Source organism: Bubalus bubalis, chromosome 2 (assembly GCF_019923935.1).
Source record: "Bubalus bubalis isolate 160015118507 breed Murrah chromosome 2, NDDB_SH_1, whole genome shotgun sequence".
Classification (NCBI taxonomy): domain Eukaryota; kingdom Metazoa; phylum Chordata; class Mammalia; order Artiodactyla; family Bovidae; genus Bubalus; species Bubalus bubalis.
Window position 1 is genome coordinate 187,587,335 of NC_059158.1, and position 22,778 is coordinate 187,610,112.

General features: G+C 63.3%; 1 protein-coding gene across 2 annotated transcripts; it reads left to right on the plus strand.

Annotated features, from left to right (window-relative positions):
- The first annotated feature begins 910 nt into the window (after positions 1-910).
- ATP13A2 (ATPase cation transporting 13A2) lies at positions 911-20,839 on the plus strand. 2 transcript variants are annotated; one of them, XM_025278867.3, is made up of 29 exons: positions 911-1,106; positions 6,439-6,533; positions 6,854-7,036; positions 7,349-7,407; positions 7,563-7,677; positions 8,154-8,230; positions 10,002-10,079; positions 10,258-10,327; positions 11,120-11,254; positions 11,336-11,402; positions 11,550-11,678; positions 12,197-12,352; positions 12,747-12,857; positions 12,937-12,983; positions 13,069-13,257; positions 14,813-15,019; positions 15,486-15,581; positions 15,661-15,817; positions 15,893-16,013; positions 16,119-16,243; positions 17,458-17,618; positions 17,739-17,855; positions 17,952-18,031; positions 18,493-18,645; positions 18,726-18,822; positions 19,587-19,810; positions 19,893-20,044; positions 20,148-20,317; positions 20,401-20,839. In XM_025278867.3, exons 1-29 carry the CDS (start codon positions 1,097-1,099, stop codon positions 20,533-20,535), a joined length of 3,516 nt encoding a protein of 1,171 aa, XP_025134652.2. In that variant the 5' UTR covers positions 911-1,096; the 3' UTR covers positions 20,536-20,839. The 2 variants fall into 2 exon arrangements, with proteins under 2 accessions (XP_025134652.2, XP_044794161.1); XM_044938226.2 differs by having other exon boundaries at positions 11,147-11,254.
- Positions 20,840-22,778: the final 1,939 nt, after the last annotated feature.

Sequence of the window (22,778 nt, forward strand, 5' to 3'; positions counted from 1 at the left end):
GTAGGGGTGTTTCTGAGACGGAGTCTCCGGGCAGGTGTGTCTTCTTCCTTTGACATTTATCCAGTGCTGCCAGACATTGTCCCAAGTGCTTTACATGCTTTTCCTCTTGTAAGCCTCACAGCAGTGTCAAGCAGGTATTGCTCACGTCGTCATCCTCCTAAAGGCCAATAAATGATGCCCAGGGGGATTTCCGTGGCGGTCCAGCGGTTAAGACTTCACCTTTCAACTTGGAGGGGGGGGCGGCTGCGGGTGTTTCACCCCTGGTCGGGAAGCTAGGCAACATAAAACAGAAGCAATATTGTAGCAAATTCAATAAAGATTTTAAAAATAGTCCTCATCAAATAAATAAATAAATAAATAAAATGTAACTATGCTTTTAAAAGAAAAGAAACGAGACCCAGGCGCAGTGGCTTGCCGGGGTCACAGAGCCTAGAAGAGGGGGCGCAGCTTGAACCAGCGTGCCTTGTACCTAATGGGGGGCGGGCCGGGCTGGTCTGACCTGTGTGTCTAAGCATCAGCTCTGTGTGTGAATCTGAGCTGTGTCTGGGTCCTGGGAGTCCAGCCTGTGTGTGCGAACCCACGTGTGTGTCTGAGGTGGTTGTGTAACAAGGCCGTGCTGCTACCCCGGGGGCCCTGGTGTAGCTGGGTCACACCCTGTAGGCGAATCTGGGCGGGAGGGCAGGGCTGTGCACTCGCGCTTGCATCTGAGGACTAGATCTCTGAGTGCGCCCGTGTTCATGCGTCTGAGGGTCGTCCTGTCGGGTCTCCGTCTTCCCCTCTCTGTGCGCCTCTGCCCCAGGGCTCCCGCTCCTGTCTCTGGGCGCCCAGGCCCGGCGCGCGGCGGGGCCGGCTCGGACTACAAGTCCCGGCGGCCTGCGGGGCGCGCGGACGCAGAGGGCGGGGCTTGGCGGGCGCGGGGCGGGGCTCGGGGGGCGCAGACCCGACTGCGGCACCGTGGAGGCTGCTCCCTCCTCCCGGTCCTGCAGGTGCTGCGGGCGGCCTGGCTCCGCCGCGCCCCGCGCCCTCGGCCTTCCGCCTCGGCCCCTACCGCGGGGCCTCGCGACGCCCGTGCCGGCGATGAGCGCGAGGAGCCGCCATGAGCGCAGGTGAGCGCGCCGCCGGGCAGACGAGACCCGGGCGCGGTCCACTTGCCTTTCAGAGACCCCCACCGCGGGATCGGCCCCCGGACACCCCCCCGCCCCCCACAACTCTGCGCCGGGCACCCCCCCACCCCGACTCCAGATCCCAGAGAGGCCGGGAGCCCGGGGTGGCTCCTTCCTAAAGCCCCGGCGGCTTAGCGCCCGGCACCGCCGTGCAGAGGGTTAACCAGGGCGCGGGCCTCCCAGTGCGGAGACCGGCGTCAGATGGGAGAGGCATGGAGGTCGCTGCGTCCGGGCCTCTGAGCGGGTGTTCCTTTGGGCTGAATGAATGAATGGAGCTGGAGGAGCCAAGGGTTCCTGAATCTCAGGACTGGAGTGCCCTGGGGTAGAAATGTCACTCCAGGCCTCCAGAGGAAGCCTCAGTGCCCTGGTCCAGGGACCACACCGTCCCTATCACCTGTCCCAAGCCGTGTGTGTGGAGGCCACCTAATTTAAATCCCGTCTGCTGCGAAGGGGACCAGTAGACCTCCGGTGTTTAGAGAGGGCTCATTTCTCAGCCAAGGGCCACCAACACCCGAGCATCCTCTCTGCAGCTTCAGACCCTTCAGGCCCCTCCCTTCTGTCTCCCACCTCACTTCCCCAGTCCCGACTCTAGAATGCAGACCGGCTGAGGGACTGTGGCTCTTGGACTCCAGATCCATAGATCAGGGAGCTCCTGGCAGGTTGTCCCTGACTCAGCCTGGCCCCGGAGAGGAGCTCTTGGGCTGCAGGAGAAGCGCGGCAAGGGAGGAGGCTGCCCTGGGCCTCCGCCGGGTCATCAGCAGGAAACCGGCGCTTCCGCAGGAAACAAGAGGTTCCCAAACGGCTTTGACTCCAGTCCCTCGGCTCTGCGATGCTCCTCTGCAGTGCTCTTGGCATTGCCCCGGGGCTGTGGAATCAGACTAGGTTCAAGTCTAGTCTTGACCACTCAGAGCTGTGTGACTTTGGACATGTTAATCAACCTCTCTGAGCCTCATTGAAATGGGGATCCTAATCCTTAGTATCTGAGAGGTGGCTGTGAGGGTGAATGGGAGGAATGTGTTCATTCAGACCCACTCATTTCCAGCTTCTCCCCTTTCAAGCTCTATGAGCCTAGGCAAGGGACCTTGAGGCTGTGTTCCTCAGCTTCCCCAACTGTAAAATGGGATGATGATAGTCCCTCCGTCAGAGGGTTACCTGTGAAGATCGGCTGCTGTTATCGAGAAGAGCAATGCTGTCATTTGTGAAAGTCTTCTCATCTCAAGCAGCTAGCGGTCCCGAAAGAGATCAGACACTTCCCTGACTATCCTGTGCCATCCCTGGGGAGCCTCAGATGCGAGTAGATATAAACAAAGCCTTCTGAGTATTTTGACAGGTGTTCTGCAAAAGCAGGCCCTGAGCTTGACCTTGCTGGGAATCTAGAGTGTTTCATAGATGTGACTTCCTCCTTCAAGCTGCCTTCCTCCTTCCCCAGGTTGACTGGGAGAAGTGATGGGCGTGTGACAGACACAAGGAAGTTTCCAGAGGGAACACTGGTTAGACCCTGGGGGAAGCGAGATGGTGAGGGCAGCTCCAGGTGGGCTCTAGCGGGGCCCGTCAAGAAGAGGCTGGTCCCTCGGCACCTGCCAGCTGGCCCAGGGCGCAAGAGGGACTCAGTGACCCTTGCCCCGTTGCTTCCCTGCCCTGTTATGTCAGTGAGGTGTGCAGCCTTCCCTCACTCATTCGTTCATTCAGTAGGTTCCAGGTGCTGTGAGCAGGAGCGGGTGAGGGTGACGCCTGGGCAGGCCTGACATGCTGCTCTCAGCGGAGGCAGGAAGTGGGCAGAGAGGACTTGGAATAATGCCCTTTCCAGTTGTGAGACAAGTTGGTGGGCACCACGCTGCAGCCCTGTCCCCAGCACGGCCGCTGGCCTGGGGGCGTGGAGGCCAGGGAGCTGCTGCTGAGCGCACAGCTGTGGGTTTTCAGATGGGGCGATGGGAGCGTGGAAGGGAGCCCAAGAAATGGGTCAGGGCGGAAGCCACACCTCCTTGGCAGAGGAGCCGGTGACGCCCTCCTGCACAGGCCACGCTTCAGGAACTTGCAGGCCACGCTTCAGGAACTTCAAACATCCCCTGGGCCAGCTGCCTCAGGGTTACGATCCTGGGGAGGGGGAAGCCAGAGAGGCCGAGGCCCTTGTGAAAGAACCAGGACCACGGTTACCGATGGGGACAGCAGCGATGGCAGGCATGGAGCTGTGGTTAAGAGCAGGGACCCTACAATCACACCCGCTGGATCACATCCCACCACACGCTGGCTGTGTGCCTTTGGGCGACTTACTCCACCTCTCCGGGCCTCAGTTTCTTAATCTGTAAAATGGGGATAAAAGCAGTCCCCACTTGACACTGGTGAGGAATGAGTGAATCCAAGCGTGTCAAGCCCTTGATGTGCCTGGCCTGTGTCAGCCCCCTTTGTGGTGGTGGTTTTGGGTTGTTTTTTTTTTTTTTTTGACCTTGTAGCTTGCAGGGGATCTTAGTTCCCCGACCAGGGATCGAACCAGTGCCCTCTGCAGAGGAAGCACAGAGTTCTAACCCCTGGACAGCCAGGGAATTCCCCCGTAAGGTGCTCTTCCCCTTATACCCGCGGTCAGCCCTAAAAGGGAGAGACCACCCACTCTGCCCCCTCAGGAGGCAGGTCTCCAGGGCTGGCGGGGGCTCTGGTGGGAAGGCCAGCGGGGACTGTGGTCTTTGAAGCGAGAACAGGAAAAGGGCTGGGCCTGTCAGGGGCCCAGGCTGGATGGGTCCTGAGCACCTGGTGTCCTGCCCCAGGGCAAGCCGCCTGCTCCCCACCTGCAGCCACAGACGCACACAGACCCACAGCAGAGAGGAGGGCCGCACGCGTGCAGAGAGCGGGGCTCAGGCCTTTGTCATCTGTGCGCTGCCATCAGGACGGGCAGGGAATGGCGCCCCGACAACCTCCCTCAGAAGCGGGGCTGGGCCCGGGGCCGGAAAGCAAAAGGCACCACCCCCAGGGGTCTCTGTGAGCCAGGGGAGGCTGACCAGGCCCAGGTGATTGAGAGCTGCAGGCTTCGTGTGTGTGTGTGATGATTGAGAGCTTCAGGCTTTGTGTCTCTGCGTGTCTTTGTGTATGTGTGTCTGTGTGTGTGTGTGTCTTTGTATGTCTGTGTGTGTGTCTGTGTGTCTCTGTGTGTGTGTCTGTGTATATCTGTGTGTGTCTGTGTATATCTGTGTGTGTCTGTGTCTGTGTGTGTCTCTGTGTGTGTGTCTGTGTATATCTGTGTGTGTCTGTGTATATCTGTGTGTGTCTGTGTCTGTGTGTGTCTCTGTGTGTGTGTCTGTGTATATCTGTGTGTGTCTGTGTATATCTGTGTGTGTCTGTGTCTATGTGTGTGTCTGTATCTGTGTGTCTCTGTGTGTGTGTCTGCATCTGTGTGTGTCTGTGTGTGTGTGTCTCTGTGTGTGTCTGCGTGTGTGTGTCTTTGTATGTCTGTGTATGTGTCTGTGTGTGTCTCTGTGTGTGTCTCTGTGTGTGTGTGTGTGTGTGTGGCGTGCGCGCGCGCGCGCTCTCGCTCTCTCTCTCTCTCTCTCTCTCTCTCTCTCTCTTCCCTAGAGACTAGGCCCTTGCTGGAGCTGGTGGCTGCTCCATAGCTTTCTGAGCCGCCCAGTGGCCGGGTGGCTTGGCCGTGGTGGAGCCTGGCTGCGTGTGGGTTTTGGGTCGTCCTGTTGAGAGAGGCTTCAGGCGGTCCAGGCGTGTGCCCTGCTCTCCGATGGTGCCCACTGGCCCCCAGAACACAGGATCTGGGTCGTGACTTCCTGGCTCCACCGTTTGCTTGGGGGCCTTTGTGACTCAGCCTCAGTTCCCCCGTTTGTACAGATAGGAAAGATAAGCAGCTCATCGTGTTGCTGGGGAATGAAAGGAGCTCATTCCTGTGGCAGGTTCGAGCCACTCTTGTCACCCAGGAGGTGCGTAATGGACGTTGGCGGTGCTGACTCTGACCCTTACCGCGCTAATTATTATCACCGTCCTTAGGTGGAGGCGTGGGGGCTGGGAGAAGAGAGAACAGACTGTCTGGTCTGATCTGATAGGCTTTAAAATCCTACCTAACCTCTCTGAGCCTAACTTTCTTCTGTAAAAAGGGGGTAGTTACTGTGCTCACGTGGCAGGGTCACTGTGTTACCCACGTAAGAAGGACCGGGAGCAGAGCCCACACGTTGTGGGTCCTTGGGAAGCGCTGACCCTCCTGTCTGCCTCGGGGGTTGGAGCAGCTGCAGGAACCCGAGTGTTTGGGGCCAGAACCCCTGAGGGGCTGGAGGTTGCTACAGGGTCAGCTGCCTGGGACACCTTGGGTTTGTTAGGTGGGACCTTTGGCTCAGGCCTCCGCAGGGCTCTGTCTGGGGAGGCGGGGAAGGGAGCCCAGAAACTCAGCAGGCTGCTCCCCACCTGCCCGGCTTCCCCCCCCCCCCACCCCGCAGCGAGCTCTTCCTGGGAAACTTGCGGCTGCCCAGCACCACCACCTTTGTGCCCGCAGGTCTGGGAGGGGCTCGGGCATTGTCATGTCTTAGCTTCTGTGAGATGTCTGGGGACCACAGTTGGAGAAACCCTGGCAGAGGCTGGGAGCCGTGAGTCCTGCCCCCCCACCAGGGCCCCAGATCGCCCCCTGTCTGCCTGCTCTGCTAGGAATGTAGCTCTACAGTAGTAGAAGCAGGAGAAAAAGAATGAGTTCTGCAGTAGAAATGCCCACCGTGCTTCCATGAGCCTCAGTTTACCCATCTTTAAAATGGGCCCCTTCCTCACAGAAGGAAGCTGCCTGCTGTTCCTCCCACGTGGTAGCGTCTCTCCTCCAGCCCTGGGGGCTTGCTCAGCTCATTCCCACCTCCAGCCCACCCCCAGTGATGGGGTTCTTCCTTCCTCCCCCCTCAATTCACCTCCACAGTGAGGCTGCCTTTATGTTTTATTGGTCCGGATTCTCAGCGTCTCCTCACGGCCAGGCCTGTGCTGGGCTGGAAGGTTAATCAAGGATGAAGAGCCCTGTCCCTGCCCTTGGGGTGGAGACCAGGTGGAAAGTGGGGCACAGAGCTCCCAGGAAGGCAGCAGCTGGGTGTGTGGGTGCTGGCGAAGCCGGGCGGGCCCTGGACCCCGACTCTGGGCCACAGCCAGTCAGAAATCACCAGGCGCTCAAGGAAACAAGGAGCTGTGAGCGAGAGCCAGCAGGACACAGGGAACAGGGCCAGGAGGACCCGACTTACCAGGTGTATCAGCTTCAGTCGTGTTTAAGGAAGGAGGCCAAGCCCCCCACCAAGGACGCTTCCCCTTCTGCCCACAGACAGCAGCCCGCTCGTGGGCAGCACGCCCGCCGGCTATGGGACCCTGACGATCGAGACATCTACAGATCCCCTCAGCTCCTCAGTTTCATCCGTGGTACGTGGAGGGGGGCGGGGCGGGGAGGGTCCCCAGCGCAGTGGTTAAGAGCCCGCCTGCCGAGGCGGGAGACGCGGGAGGCGTGGGTTCGATCCCTGGGTCGGGAAGATCCCCCGGAAAGGAACTTGGCAGCCCGCTCCAGTGTTCCTGCCTGGGAAGTCCCACGGACAGAGGAGCCTAGCGGGCTGCAGTCGTGACCTGGGGGGTCTCAGAGAGTCGGATGTGACTGAACACGCGTGCACGTGGACAGGGAGGGGCGGCGAGCTCCGAGTGGGGGTGGACCAGCCCGCCCAGCTGCCCTGGCCTTGTCCCGCCTGCAGAGGCTCAGCGGCTACTGTGGCAGCCCATGGAGAGCCCTCGGCTATCACGCCGTGGTCTGGATGCTGGCGGGGCTCCCCTTGCTGCTGTTCCGGTGGAAGCCCCTGTGGGGGGTGCGGCTGCGGCTGCGGCCCTGCACCCTGGCCCGAGCCGAAACACTCGTCGTCGAAACAAGAGACAGAGAGGTGAGCAGGTGCGGGCGGGGCGAGCCTGGAGCAGGAGGGGTGGCAGTGCGTCGGGCTTGGGGGCGCAGGACGCCTGGGTTCCCGGCCCAGCCTGGCTGCTGACATTCTGTGGGGCCTGACACGGGCACGTCTCCTCCCTAGACCTCAGCCTTCCCATCTGAGCAGTGGGCAGACGGGGCGGGGCGGGTGGTTCCCAGGAGGTCCCGCGCATCCTTGATCCCTGCCTCCTCCAGCGGGGACCACCTGGCCATGGGGTGGGGCCGGGGAGGGGAAGGATCGCTTCCGGACCAAGTCCACGCCTCCGTGTTCCAGGATAGTTCGTGGCAGCTCTGTACGGTCCAAGTGCAGACGGAGGCCGTCAGCGCGGACGGGTGAGGCAGCCGCGTCTCCGTTCCCAGGAGCCCTGCTCCCGCTCTCCTCCCGCGAAGGCGCCGACCCGGGCCTCCTGTCCCAGGGGGCGCGGTGACTGGGGACAGGCGGGTGCTGGGCCGGCCCGGGGTCCACAGTAACCCCAGCCCCTCCGCAGCCTGCAGCCGCCCCCACAGACGCGGGCAGAGGACGGCCGGAGCGGGGCGGCTGTGGGGGCAGAGCCGGAGGACGCCTGGAAGGACACCGCGCAGCTCCACAGGCCCGAAGAGCGGGTACGTGGACGGCTGGGCTCCAGACACGCCCTGCCCGTCCCGAGGCCCAGTTTCACACCCTCTGCGATTAGAGCTGGCCTCCACTGTGCTCCGTGCACCTCTGGTTCTCCTAAGAGGCCAGGATACTGGCTGATCACCTTTTTTATTTTGAATTAATTAGTTTATTTTTTATTCATTTTTAAAAATTAATTATTGGCTGCGCTGGCCCTTAGTTGCAGCACGTAGGCTCTCTTCGTAGTTGCCTGACCAGGGATGGAATCCCAGCTCCTGCGTTGAGAGCGAGGGGTCTCAGCCATTGGAGCCCCAGGGAGTCCCTGGTGGATCACCTCTTTCATTCCCACCCCTCTCCCGGGGCCCCTGCCTGCCGCCCGCCCCCCAGGCACACGCCTCAGCCCAGGCCCCTGTCCGCCACCCCCACGCGCACACCCTCCTGGGGCCGCCCCCCACGTGCACACCCCTCTCTGTGCCCCCTCCAGCGGAGGCTGCGCTACTACGTCTTCCGGGGGCAGCGCTACGTCTGGATGGAGACCCAACAGGCCTTCCGCCAAGTCAGGTGGGCACCGCGGTGGCGCTGGGCCGGGCAGAGGGGGTGGCGGGGGGCAGCCCAGGGTGGACTCCGCTCTCAGCTCCGGGCCTCGGCCCCCTGTAACCCCGGGAAGGTCACGGAGCCTGTTAGGGCCTCAAGGTTTCTGTTTGTAAATAAGTCGTGAAGGGGATCCTGGCCTGAGTTTTTCTGAGGTTGTTTATTTCAGGCTGTGCTGCGTCTTCGCCGCTGGGGGCGCTGTTTTCTAGTTGGGGCGCACAGGCTCCTTAGGGCGGCACCTTCTCTTGTTGGGGAGCAGGGGCCTGGTTGCCCCAGGGCACGTGGGGTCTTCCATGACCAGGGCTCGAACCTGTGTCCTCTGCGTCGACAGGAGGGCCCTCAACCTATGGGCCACCAAGGAAGCCCCATCCTAGCGCTGTTTGGAATGTAAAGCACACGCTTGGGGCACAAGGCTTGGCCCAGCACCCGGCCCGTGTTGGCAGCGCCATGAGCAGACTGCCCGCCCTGGACCCTGACCTCCTGGCACAGAGCGGGGTCTTGTAGCTGCTCTGCCACCTACTAAGGGCTTGAGAAACATGAGCTCACTTTATGTCTTAGTTTGAGCCCCAAGAAGCAGACCCCAAGGCAGGATTCAGGTGCAGGGAGGCTGGAAGGTGATGCTAGGAGACACCGGGGTCAGGAGGCAGGGAGAAGGCAGCAGAGGGGCTCATCCTGGGCACCCGGGGAGCAGGCCTCGGGGGCCCCTTTGAGCCAGTGAGGCGCACACGCCTGGGGGTGCCCTCACCCAAGGAACAAACCAGGGGGCCATACCTGTACTCTCTCGGCCATTACTGGTCGCGGAGTCCGCTAAATTGGGCACAATTCCAGCCTTCCTGGGTCCTGGGCAGAGCGTGCTCATGCAGCTGGGAGGAGCCGTGAAGTGACGATAGGTGGTTGGTAAAAGGCAGCGCAGCCCAGCAGGCGTGCGGATGCCCCAGGAGCCTCCGCTGCAAGAGCAGAACAGGAGTCACTGAGGTGTTTGTGACTCAGTCGGTGCCAGGAGCCGTCTGAACACTGTGCAGAACTTACCCCATTGACCCCACCCGCAGCCCCGGGAGGTGGTGCCATCCTGCACGTGAACATCTGAGGCCAGAGAGGCTAAGTGACCTATCTAAGGCGGCATCTTTTTTTAATATAGTTGCTTTAACAAAACTTATGCCAACTTTATCTATATACATATGTATTTCAAAATCAGAGCGGCAGACACAACCTGTTAACGCAGGACTGGTAACAATGCTGCAAACGTTACGCAGCGTGTTGTTTTCCGCTCATTCTGGCGTTGGTGTCAGTAAGTAATCATGGCGCTGATGCCACTCAACAACAGCAGCTGCTGTCCCTGCTGAGTCTTCTCGTCATCTCATTGTTTTTCTTGGGTGACAGGGTTTGAGGCCCAATCAGAGGAACAAAAGGGGAAAGTTAGGGCTTCCGTAGTGGCTCAGACAGTAAAGAATCTGACTGCAATGCAGGACACCTGGGTTCGATCCCTGGGTCGGGAAGATCCCCTGAAGGAGGGCATGGCAACCCACTCCAGTATTCTTGGATAGAGGAGCCTGGCAGACTGCCATCCACGAGGTGGCAAAGAGTCGGACACGACTGAGCGACTGACACGTTCACTTCTTTCAGGCTCAGAGTTAGTGGGGGATGTGCTTTCTCCCGGGGGCTGGGGTGGCAGAGGTGGGCCAGGAGGGGGGAACAGAACTCAGCCCCTGCCGCCCGCTCAAGCCCCTCTCTGCTCCCACAGCCTGCTGGACCGCAGCCACACCTGTGATGACCTCCGCCGCGCCAGCGCTGGCCTTGGCCTGCAGGACCGCACTGTGAGGTGGGGGCTGCCTGAGGGCCGGGCCTCTGTCTTGCGCCCCGGGGCGTAGCCTGCTGCCAGTCTCCTGCCTTCCCTGGCCTCGGTCTCCCTGGCTGTGAAGTGGGGTGCTCCATCCCTGCCGGAGGGTCCAGCTGCCGCTGCCCACCCCGCACCCGACGGCTCTGTCACTCTCTTACAGGAAGGCCGTCTACGGCCCCAACGTGATCAGCGTCCCGGTCAAGTCCTATCCCCAACTGCTGGTGGACGAGGTAGGGCTGTCCCGGCCTCGCCCCAGCTCTGGCCCTGTGTGACCTGGACCGGGGACCTGCCCTCTCTGGGCCCCTTAACAGGCAGGCCCTGCCTGTCGCCCTCTTCTCCGCAGTGGAGATGACTCAGATCCTGCCCTGGTCGGCTCAGGGAGAGGGATGGGAAGTTCTGGTCAGGGCTGGGCTGAGGACGAGACACCCCACACGGCCAGGGCTCCCGCTTCACTGAGAGCTGGGCTCCAGCGCCTGGGTCCTTGCGGGCATTGCCCACCTTCCTGCTCCAGCAGCCTCGCGGCAGGGACGCATTTCATACGCGAGGAGCCAGAGCTTCAGAGGGGGGAAGACATGGCCAGGGTCACACGGGGACAAAGGGAAGCCAGTGCCGGACACACCGAGAGTATGGGCTGACACAGCCCTTGAGCTGGGGCGGAAGCCGGCGAGACAGAGGGGAGGCCCGGAGCCCGGCCTGGTGCGGGCCGTCGGCCGCGCGCAGCGTGGGGCGTCAGGCAGAGACTGAGCCCTCCGCGCCCCGGCGCCCCCGCGGCACGGTGGAGCTGGCGGCGGCAGCCTGCGGGGCTGCCCTCACCCTCGTGTGACAGGCGGACGGTGTGCGTGGCGGGGGCCTGGCCTGGAGACCTGTGTCCCCTTAGAGCAGAGAGCGGGGCCAAGGGACTCGGGGTGGGACCGACCAGGAGACGGGCCTGGCTTCCGTCCTTGGAGCCGTCGGTCCCTCCGCTCCGGGGCTGGTCCCCCCCGGGGGCCCTGGGCCCTGACGCTGCCTCCCCGCCCCCCCAGGCACTGAACCCCTACTATGGGTTCCAGGCCTTCAGCATCGCGCTGTGGCTGGCCGACCACTACTACTGGTACGCCCTGTGCATCCTGCTCGTCTCTGCAGTCTCCATCTGCCTGTCCGTCTACAGGACCAGAAAGGTGGGTGGGCGGGGCGGCGGGGACGGGGCGGGCGTCCCGGGACCTCCACCCACCCGTGCCCTGCTGTCCGCCTGCCCACAGCAAAGCCAGACCCTGAGGGACATGGTCCAGCTGTCTGTACGGGTGTGCGTCTGCAGGCCCGAGGGAGGTAAGAAGCACGGGAGGCGGGCGGCCTGGGGAGGGGAGGGGAGGAGGCTGGGGGAAGGGAGAGGCTGAGGGGGGAGGAGCCTGCGGAGGGGAGGAGCCAGTGGCCACCGGCCCCGCCCCGGCCCCTGCTGACCCCGTTTGCTCGCAGAGGAGTGGGTGGACTCCAGCGAGCTGGTGCCCGGAGACTGCCTGGTGCTGCCCCAGGAGGGCGGCCTGATGCCCTGTGACGCGGCCCTGGTGGCCGGCGAGTGCGTGGTCAACGAGAGCTCCCTGACAGGTTAGCCCCTGCCCCTGGCGCTGCCCGCCCCCACCCCCGCCGCCAAGCTCCTCTGCCTTTCAGAACGGTCCTAGCTGGAGCTTTCTTTCCCCTTTGCTCTCAGGTAACCGTCCTGACCTCACTCCTTCCCGCCCCACAGACCCCAGGGGAGGCCGTGCTGCTCTTCACCAGCAGCCGGCTTGGGGCTGGAGTCAATCTCTGGTGGTTTGAGTTATAAAAGTAACACAGCTGGCTACAAAGTAATCCCAGTGGACAGACAGCAGTGCCTTCCCCCGACCCTGGCGCCCCAGCTTTTCCCGGCTCCCTGGAGAGACGTTTCCTGGACTGAGACTGCCTCACTGTGCCTGGGTCTAATGCGCGCTCTGGGCCTCAGTGTACCTCTCTGTAAAATGGGGGCAGTGACTCACACGCAGTTAGAAGAGCTGAATGAGGCCCAGGGCTTCCGTAACAGTTCTCTGCTTAGGGCTCGGTCTGGTCGGTGGGGGCGCTGCCTGGGCCTCACACCACGTACCCCCCAGGGGAGAGCATCCCAGTGCTGAAGACGGCCCTGCCCGAGGGCCCGGCGCCCTACCTCCCGGAGGCCCACCGGCGGCACACACTTTTCTGTGGGACCCTCATCTTGCAGGCCCGGGCCTTTGTGGGACCCCACGTCCTGGCGGTGGTGACGCAGACAGGTGTGAGGCGGAGGGCCAAACAGGAATGCCAGGGTCAGCAGCCGGAGGAGAGGGGACACAGAGCTGGGCGGGCCGGCTGGGCGCAGCAGGCGGGACCTTGGCGAGAAGGAAGGAGCCCCCGAGGGAGAGCAGCCCTGTGCTCCCCAGGAGGCCACTGCCGCGTGGGAAGGGGACCCAGTGTCACCAGATTGGACTTCTTTTCAGCCAAAGCTGGAATCTAGATTTGAAGTAAACCACCCAGCTTGTAGCTGGTGTTACTGATTCCGTGTTGAGTAAACTTGTGAAGTCTGGGCAGGAGCTGTGGGTCCCCAGCTGGGCGATCGCTGACCCCGGAGCTGTGGGCGGTGTGGGGGCAGGCCGGGTGACCCCTCCTGACCCCTGCTTCCCTTCCCAGGGTTCTGCACGGCCAAGGGGGGCCTGGTGAGCTCCATCCTGCACCCCCGGCCGCTCAGCTTCAAGTTCTACAAGCACAGCATGAAGTTCGTGGCCGCCCTCTCGGTCGTGGGTGAGTGGCCCCCTGCACCCTGCCCTTCGGGGGCCCTGAGCCCCGGCCCAGCCCCGCTGAGCCTCTCCTGTCTCCCCAGCTCTGCTCGGCACCGTCTATAGCATCATTATCCTCCTCCGCAACCAGGTAAGCCTGGGGGCTGGGGGGGAGTTCTGGGGGGGCCCAGGGCCCACGCCGGCTGGCCCTAGTCCCTGACAGCGCCTCCCGCTAGGTGCCCCTGGGCGAGATCGTGATCCGGGCGCTGGACGTGGTGACGGTGGCCGTGCCGCCCGCCCTGCCGGCCGCCATGACCATGTGCGCGCTCTATGCCCAGAGCCGGCTGGAGAGCCAGGGCGTCTTCTGCGTCCACCCGGCGCGCATCAACCTGGCAGGCAAGCTCCGGCTGGTGTGTTTCGACAAGGTAGGTGCTGCGGGGACGCCGACGTCACGGCCAGGCCCCCCTGCACACACCCACACACCCCTCACCCTGCAGTGCTGACCGAGTGCCTGCTGTCCCCACTGCTGGCCCGTGGGCCCTTCTCTGAGCACCGGCAACCGCCTTGTGTCCTGGGATGGAGACACTCAGAGGTGCCCTCCACCTGTGTCGTGCTCACGGTCTGAAATGCAAAATGTCCGATATCACCTAATTTGTTTGAAGACCACTGAGGGCCTGCTGGGTACCCAGCGTGCGTGCTAGGTCGCTTCAGTCATGTCTGACTCTGTGCGACCCCACGGATCGTAGCCCGCCAGGCTCCTCTGTCCGTGGGATTTTCCAGGCAATACTGGAGTGGGTTACCATTCCCTCCTCCAAGGGATCTTCCTGACCCAGGGATTTAACCTGTGTCTCTTCTGGCTCCTGCATTGGCAGGTGGGTTCTTTACCACTAGCGCCACCTGGGAAGCCCCTGGGTACCACAGGGGATCCAGCAGTCAGCCCCTCAGAGATGTGCCCACCACCAGGATGAGCGAACCAAGGACCATGGAGAGCTGCAGATGGCGATGGGCTCTAGGAAGGAAGAGATGGGGTACATGGGAGGAGGCAGCGGGGGGACACCCTTGGAGAGAGAGGGCAGTCAAGGCTCTTTGAGTCCCACAGTGATCTTTGAGGGGTGGCTTCCACCGCAATGAGAGTGGGGCTGGCCCGGCGGAGGGGATAAGCCGTGTGGCTCCTGGCTCCTTGGAGGAACAGACTGTGGGAAACAGTGAAGAGATGAGACCCACAGAGCCCTGACTGATCAAAGGCTGGCGGGCCCTGGTGAGCAGGCTGGACATTATCTGCGCAGTTGTTTTTTTGGCTGAGACGAGTCCTTGTGGCTGCGTGCTCTCTCTTGTTGCAGTGAGCGGGCTGCTCTCTCGCTGTGGTGCCCAGGCTTCATCGTGGGGCGTCTCCTGCCGCACCGCATGCTCCTGGGCACACCGGCTTCAGTACTTTTGCCGCACGAGCTTAGTGGCCCATGTCATGTAGGACCTTCCCGAGCCTGGGATCCCCGTGCTGGCAGGCGGGTTCTTATCACTGCACCCCCCAGGGAAGCCCTGGGTGTTATTTAAACTGAAAGAGTGGAGTGTGGTCAGATCGCAGAGCTCCCAGGCCCGTGAAAGGGCCAGTGTGGAACTGAGCCGCTGAAACACGGTGCGGAAAATGCAGGAATCCTTTCACCCCATTCATCCATTCATTCATTCCTTCATCTCCCTGGGAGCCCGGCACAGCCAGGCCCTCTTGGTGCCACAGTGGACAAGTGGCGGGGTAGTATCCCTGGAGGGAATGATGCCAGACAGAGAAGCCCTGGGGCTTGGTGGGGCATCCTGGCTGAGGGACCTGCTTGACCAAAGGTCTGGAAGCACAGATACCTCTTCTGGCTCCAGCCCTGCCTCCTGGGGCTCCCAGGGGCCCCCCTAACCAGGGACGCGGGCACCCACCGCCACAGGACCAAACTCACCTAGGACTTGCCACTGACCCGCCCTCTTGCCCCCTTGCAGACGGGTACCCTCACTGAGGACGGCTTAGACGTGATGGGGGTGGTGCCCCTGAAGGGGCAGGAGTTCCTGCCGCTGGTCTCGGAGCCCCGCCGCCTGCCCATGGGGCCCCTGCTCCGGGCACTGGCCACCTGCCACACCCTCAGCCGGCTGCAGGACACCCCAGTGGGTGACCCCATGGACCTCAAGATGGTGGAGTCGACTGGCTGGGTGAGGAGCCCAAGCAGGTTGTCCCCCTGCCTCTGGGCACCCGGGCCAGAGGGTGAGCCCACCTCGGCTGAGCCCCCCGATCTCCATTTTTGGGACTCCCAGGGCGTCTCTCTCTTACCCCCACCAAGAACAACAGTGGTCACGGCCTGTGCCAACACCATGCCAGCGCTCTGCTGCAGGGGTCTCATCTCGTAGTGGGGGCTTAAAAGCTGCCTCACCAGGAGGAAGTGGGGAGATTTGGAGTAACGTGTCCAAAGTCACCAGCCAGCTTGTAAATGGTAAAGCCAGGGTTTGAACTCGGGTCCTCCCCACTCCAGAGCCCACATTTGTGACGTCTGTTCCGTCCGGCCTCCCATCAAGGAAGTCCTCCACGCTTCTAACTCGAGTCTCTCCTACTGCCTCTTTCCCGGGGCCAAGGGTTGGCTGCCGCGCCCCTTGATCCCTGCATCCTCTGCCTGCCTCCCAGGTGCTGGAGGAGGGGCCAGTTACAGACTCCACATTTGGGACCCAGGTTTTGGCAGTGATGAGACCCCCGCTCCAGGAGCCCCACCTGCAGGGCATGGTGAGTTGCGGGGGCGCCCGCGGGGTGTGGGGTGTTGGGAGCCCACCGGTCAGCCCTCAGCTGCCCTCCGGTCCCGCAGGAGCCCCCGGCGCCCGTCAGCATCCTCGGCCGCTTCCCCTTCCTGTCGGCCCTGCAACGCATGAGTGTGGTGGTGGCCTGGCCGGGCGCCGCCCAGCCTGAGGCCTGCGTCAAGGGCTCTCCCGAGCTGGTGGCCAGCCTCTGCGACCCCGCCACAGGTGAAGGGGGCCCCCGGGGTTCCGGTCGGCGGGCCCCCCTGGCCCCGCCCCCTGATCCACCCCCTCCCCCGGCAGTGCCCGTGGACTTCGCCCTGAGGCTGCAGAGCTACACGGCCGCGGGTTACCGCGTGGTGGCCCTCGCCGGCAAGCCGCTGCCCGTCACGGCCAGCCTGGAAGCCGCCCAGCAACTGCCCAGGTGGGGACCGAGCGCCCGCCTCGCGCTCGCGGAGCCAGGCCCGGTGCCCTGCGGGGGCTGGGGAGGCGCGTGGCCCGCGGCCTCTGACCCGGGCCTGCCCCCCAGGGACGCTGTGGAGCAGGAGCTGAGTCTCCTGGGGCTGCTGGTCATGAGGAACCTGCTGAAGCCGCAGACGCCGGGCGTCATCCAGGCTCTGCGCAAGACCCACATCCGCACCGTCATGGTGACAGGTAGGTACTGCCGGCGGGGCGGCCCCGAGAGGGCAGGGTGCCGGCATCCCCTCTGGGGCGTCTGCTGGGCTCCTGCTCCTGGTCTGGTCCTCTTCAGACGTTTCAAGTATCGTCAACTCTGAGCAGTAGTTGTTACCCCCACTGACAGAGGAGGGAGGCGAGGCTGGGCAGGAGTGACAGCCTGGGGCCCACCCGCTGGGTGAGCAGCCCTGAGGGCGGAGGGGCAGGCCAGCCCCGAAGGCCCGTTTCACGGAGGAAGGAAGAAAGACTCCAGCCAGGGTGACACGGAAGGACGCAGTGGGTTTGTGTCCTCCCCTGGTCCTCCCACCCCTGCACACACACACGCACACACATGTATACACACCCATAAACACACACACACACACGTACACACATAACACACAGAGAAAAACACACAGATACACATACACACACATACACAGACACACACGTACACAGACACGTACACACACAGAGACACGTACACACACACGCATGGTAGGGCTCAATAGGTTTGAGTCCTTTCCTTGTCCTCCCGCGCCTCCACACACACAAACATGTACACACACGTACACACAGAGACACACATGTACACAGACACACACACACACTCTTCCTAGCAGAGCCCACAGCATCACACAGTGCATGTGGGACTGACCCCAGGCCCCGCCTCTCCTTAGCCCACTTCTAAACGTGAGCTGGTTCCCTTCCTGGCTGCGCGTTGTTTCCGGGTCTCAGGTTCAGGCTGTCTCTGGCTGCAGCAAGCAGGGCTGCTGTCTCTGCGGTGTGCGGGCTCCCGTGGCTTCTCTGCAGAGCACACGCTCTGGGTGCCCGAGCTTCAGTGGTGGCAGCGCTGGGCTCAGCGGTCGCAGCTGGCAGGCCCCAGAGCACGGGCTTCTGTGGCCGTGGTGCCTGGGCTTGGTTGCCCTATAGCGTGTGCAACCTTCCCGGACAAAGGATCAAACCCGCGACCCTGCATTGGGAGGCAGATTCTTATCCACTGGACCACTGGGGAAGCCCTCTCCTAGGACCTTTGACACAGTCTTATAGATGAGGAGACCCAGGTTCAGAGACCTTGGTGCCCTGCCTGAGCTCGCTCAGCCGATCGTAGCGGACGGAGTCCATCCAGCCTCAGTTTTCCCAGCTATACACATGTCAGGGTTAGGACGGCCCCCCAACGGCGGCCAGACCCTGACCCTGCCCCGCACCCCCAGGGGACAACCTGCAGACGGCGGTCACCGTGGCCCAGGGCTGCGGCATGGTGGGCCCCCGGGAGCGCCTGGTTATCGTCCATGCTGCGCCCCCCGAGCAGGGCCAGCCTGCCTCCCTTCAGCTCCAGCCAGTGGAGTCCTTCGCAGCCACGAACGGGGCCCAGGTGAGGCTGACCCCGAGTTCCAGCCACAGCCCCCCACGCCGCCACCCCCATGTCACCTGCTCCAGGCCCTAGCTCTCAAGGGGCGCAGGGGGCGCTGAGCTGACCTTCCCGGGCCCCCAGGGTCCTGACCTGGCTGCCAGCTACACCATGGAGCCAGACCCCCGGTCCAGCCACCTGGCCCTCAGCGGGTCCAGCTTCAGTGTCCTTGTGAAGCACTTCCCCAAGCTGCTGCCCAAGGTAGGCCCCCCGGGGTCCCCCGGTCACCCCACCCCTGCCGTGTTCCGCTGCCTCCTTGGGGCCGCCTCAGCCCCTCCCTCCTCCCTGTGCCCCCAGGTGTTGGTCCAGGGCACCATCTTTGCCCGCATGGTGCCCGAGCAGAAGACAGAGCTGGTGTGTGAACTGCAGAAGCTCCAGTGAGTGCCTGCGGGTGGGCCGAAGGGGGCGGCTGGCCCACGTGTCCCTGCTCCCACCCTGGGCATTAGGGAGCCCTCAGCTTGGAGAACTCCACGGGCACCCCTGGGTCTGTCCTGCTAACAGGCACCCCAGCCCTTGGTATCTGTGGGGGACTGATTCTGAGAGTCCCTGCAGATACCGAAAGCCACAGGTGCTCAAGACCCGTATGTAAAGTGGCCAAGTACTCTCCGCCCTCCGCGTGCATGGATTCAGACCCCACGGCCGTAACTGCACCTGTTCACTGAGCGCACAGCGCACCGTTTCCCGAGCATTTCCCAGGCACCCTGCGGGCAGGGGGTGCAGCCAGCCCCCGCTCTGCCTGCAAGCTCCCGGGGCGGGGGGTGGTGTCCCAGCCGCAGAGGCCCCTGTGGGCCCAGAGCCGGCGGGGGAGTCGGGCCGCCCACCCTCCCGTCCCCACCAGGTACTGTGTGGGCATGTGCGGGGATGGCGCCAATGACTGCGGGGCCCTGAAGGCAGCGGATGTGGGCATCTCGCTCTCCCAGGCCGAGGCCTCGGTGGTCTCTCCCTTCACCTCCAGCGTGGCCAGCATCGAGTGTGTGCCCATGGTCATCAGGTAAGGCAGGCCGGGCGCCGGCGGGGGCTGGGAGGGGCTGGGTGGGGCCTGGACCCCGAACACCCATGCTCGCTCCCCAGGGAAGGCCGTTGTTCCCTGGACACATCGTTCAGCGTCTTCAAGTACATGGCCCTGTACAGCCTGACCCAGTTCATCTCTGTGCTGATCCTCTACACGGTGAGCGTCTCCTGGGCCCTTGGCCGAGGGGCGAGGAGTCGGCAGGTTCTAGTAGTTGGCAGGTTCTGGTAGTCGGCGTGGCTGCAGATCCTGCTCCAGCCGCGTGGCTTGGGCACTGTGGGTCTCAGCAGCGAGGATTGTCTGAGATGGTGAAAGTGCTGAGCCCCTGGTGCACAGTAGGTCCTCAGAAACCAGAGCAGCTGTCCTGGGCTCGTGTTTCCCCCCCATCCCCTGGGAGCATCCACCTGCTGGGAGACCGAGGCAGAGCTCAGGCTGGGGTGAAGGAGGCGGTGGCCTCTCTCCCACGGAGCGACCTTTCCCCACGTGCCCTGACCCGGACCTCAGTTGTGCCCCCTGCATCCTGCCAGCGGGCATCGCCCCCTCTCTCTGGGAGCACACGCTGAGCACCCCCCGGAAGCAGGTGACGCCACGGGCGGCGGAGGCCTTGCGCTGGCTTCTGCCCCGTGTCCACCTGCAGCCTGGGGAGGGCGGAGGGCAGGAGCTGTGAGTCCTCTAGGACCTCCTTCAGGCTGGGCGCTCCCATCAGAATGAGGCCACCCAGGTCAGCGGGCATGCCTTCCCCAGACTCGCCAGGGGCTGCAGAGAGGCAGGGGAGTGTCCGCTCCGTCAGACTAGGAGTTCCCAGACCCGCGAGGGGCTGCGGAGAGGCGGGGCACCAGGATACCTCCCGCAGCAGGGCTTTTCAGGGCAGGGCGGGTCCTCCCGGCAGACTGGAAGCTGTCCTGCCCCCTCTCCGCCGGCAGGTCAACACCAACCTGGGCGACCTGCAGTTCCTGGCCGTGGACCTGGTCATCACCGCCACGGTGGCCGTGCTCATGAGCCGCACAGGGCCGGCACGGGTGCTGGGGCGGGCGCGGCCGCCCGGGTCCCTGCTGAGCGGGCTGGTGCTCGGCAGCCTGCTGCTGCAGGTGGCCCTGGTGGCCGGCGTGCAGCTGGGGGGCTACTTCATGACGGTGGCCCAGCCCTGGTGAGTAGCGGGAGCCGGTCCGCATCCCCCCATGTCCCGTCCCCCTCCCCTGGTTCCCTGACCCTGGGCCCTGTGCCCCCAGGTTCGTGCCTCTGAACGGGACCGTGCCCGCACCGGACAACCTGCCCAACTACGAGAACACGGTGGTCTTCTCCCTGTCCAGCTTCCAGTACCTCATCCTGGCGGCCGCTGTGTCCAAGGGAGCACCCTTCCGCCGGCCTCTGTATACCAATGGTGCTGCGCTGGGGGATGTGCTGGGCGGGGGCGCGCTGGACGACGGGCTGGAGGGCTGGTGCCCTCAGGGCCCCTTTACCTGACGGGCTCCCCCCTCACCCAGTGCCCTTCCTGGTGGCCCTGGTGCTCTTGGGCTCCGTTCTGGTGGGCCTCGTCCTGGCCCCTGGGCCCCTGCAGGGGCCGCTGACGCTGAAGAGCATCACCAGCACCCCCTTCAAGCTGCTGCTGCTGGGCTTGGTTGCCTTCAACGTCGTGGCGGCCTTCATGCTGGAGGTGCGGCCCGGCCCGGGCTGGGGCTGGGGGGGCTCTGGGGGGGACTCGGCCTCAGCTGCCCCCGCCTCGCCCTGTCCCCGCAGAGCCTGCTGGACCAGTACCTCCCGGGTTGCCTGCGGCAGCTCCGGCCCAAACGGGCCTCCAAGAAGCGCTTCAAGCAGCTGGAGCGGGAGCTGGCGGAGCGGCCGTGGCCGCCGCCCCCCGGGCCCGTGAGGTAGCGCCCCCTGCCGGGCCCGTGAGGCAGCGCCGCCAGCCGGGCCGTGAGGCAGCGCCCCCTGCTGGCCGCATCCGGTAGAGCCGCCCGCCAGCCCGCGCCCTGCACACTGGACCCGCTGCCTCTGAGCCTCTGCCGGACCCCAGACCCCCTCCGCCACTCCCCCCGAGGCCGCACCTTCCCGCCTCCCCCCAGGGAGACGTTGGCCATCCACATCCCCCACTCCGGACATTCCATGTAGACGACAGCCACCGCCCCAGGCAGAGCCGCTGTCAATGTAGCAAATAAAGGCGTCCAGTTTTCCCGGCCGTGCCTGTCTGACACCACAGACCTGGGTCCCCCCGCGTGTGTCTGCTCCTGGCATCCCCTGAATTTTTCAGATCACGGTGGACCGTGCCCCTTTCTGAGCTTCCGTGTCCTCTGACAGTCTGACAGTAGTATTTCCAGGTCACGCGCGTGCCCAGTGCTCTGTTCAGCGTTTTTATGTATCGTCATTTAATCCTTCGGCTGGGGAGCACCGTTCCTCCCCTTCTTTTGGGTTTTGTTTTTGGTCATGCCACACAGTTTGCAGGATTTTAGCTTCCCAACCAGGAATCAAACCCCGCGCCCACAGCAGTGAAAATACCAAGTCTTAATCACTGGACCACCAGGGAACTCCCGGTCCCCCCTTTACAGACACGGAACCTGAGGCTTAAAGGCCGTGCAGCAGGTAGAGGCGGGACCAGGTCGCTTTGACCCCAGAGTTCACGCTGTTAACCTTCCTACTCTCCTGTGGAGGCAAGAGAGAACAGGATGTCTCAGACGAGTGCCAGCACCTGTGAGGCGTTAACTGGGGCAGCTCCCTGCTTTCCCAGCCGCAACATCCTGGGCTGTGTTTGTGGTCCAGTCCCTCCCTCAGATGAAGACTCAGGCTCAGCTAGAACCACGTGCACCCTCCCCCAGGAGAGGGTGGGTGCTCTTGACGTCATCCCAGTGGCGGGCGGGGTGGGGGCGGGGGGCGGGGCGCCCTGGCCGAGCCCCGCCCTGGAGATGTGGTCATCTGTGCTGGGCGGGGGGCGACAGGAAAGAAAAGCCCCTCCCCAGCCTTATTACTGGAAGCCGTTGTGCACCCCGCCCCCCCCTCCCCCGCAGCTTGCCCTCTGGGAGCTCAGTGAATGTTAACTCAAACCGAGAACCACGGCACAGGGTGTGGAGAGACAACTTGTGCCACCAGGGGCACCCACAGACCCTCCGCTGGGCGCTGAGTCTCAGCGGCGGTTCAAGTGGCAGATGCTGCTCGGGGGCCAGAGGACACCCCCAGGCCTGGGTGTGAGTCCCTTCTGCCCCTAACTGGTTACTCCTGCCTGTGTGGGGCAGTCACGTGTCAGGCACAGCGCTACAGTGGCGGACAAAAGACATGAGCTCTGCCTGGGTGACCTCTGCCTGGGCGCAGTTTATACGACATGGTGTGAGAGGCGGGCAGGGAAGGGGCGGCTGTCCAAGGAAACGGGGACAAGAGTGCCCCACCTGCTACCCCGCCCCGAATGAGCTACCGCCTGTGTTCGCGTCCTTAAGACAGAGGAGTGTGGAAGCAGTGGAGGGTCGGGGAGTCAAGATCTAGAGGCAGTAGCTTGGGGCTCAGTGTCCCCCTTTGTCAAGCGTGGTGGTGATTTAGTCATTAAGTTGTGTCCGACTCTTGGGACCCCATGGACTGTAGCCCGCCAGGCTCCTCTGTCCATGGGATTCTCCAGGCCAGAACACTGCAGTGGGTTGCCACTTCCTTCTCCAGGGGATCTTCCCACCCAAGGATTGAACCCGGGGCTCCTGCACTGCAGCACGATTCTTCACCCGCTGAGCCATCAGCCAGGAGGTTCCTTCTACCCTAGTGGGATTGCACCTGGCAGCAGGGAGGGGCTTAGGGAGGGCAGGGAGGGCTGGGCTGGCCCCTGGGCCAGTGACAAAAATCTCCACTGTTCTGCCATCAGTGGGTGGGGGGCACATAGTTATTCATCCATCCATTCATTTGACAAACCAGCATTTTGGAACTAATAACTCCTGGAACGGGTTCACTCCCTGCCTGATAGGACTCAGAGTCTAAAGGACAAGCAGCCTAAGGAAAGGCAAGGCGGCCTGAGGACATCTCGGTCCCCCTCCCAGCCAGGCCTAGACCCCTGTGACCAGGCAGGAGACCTCAACCCCCACACCTGGCTCGTCTCCCAGGAGAATCCACTGTGCATTCGTTTATTCATTCCACAGATGTTTACTGAA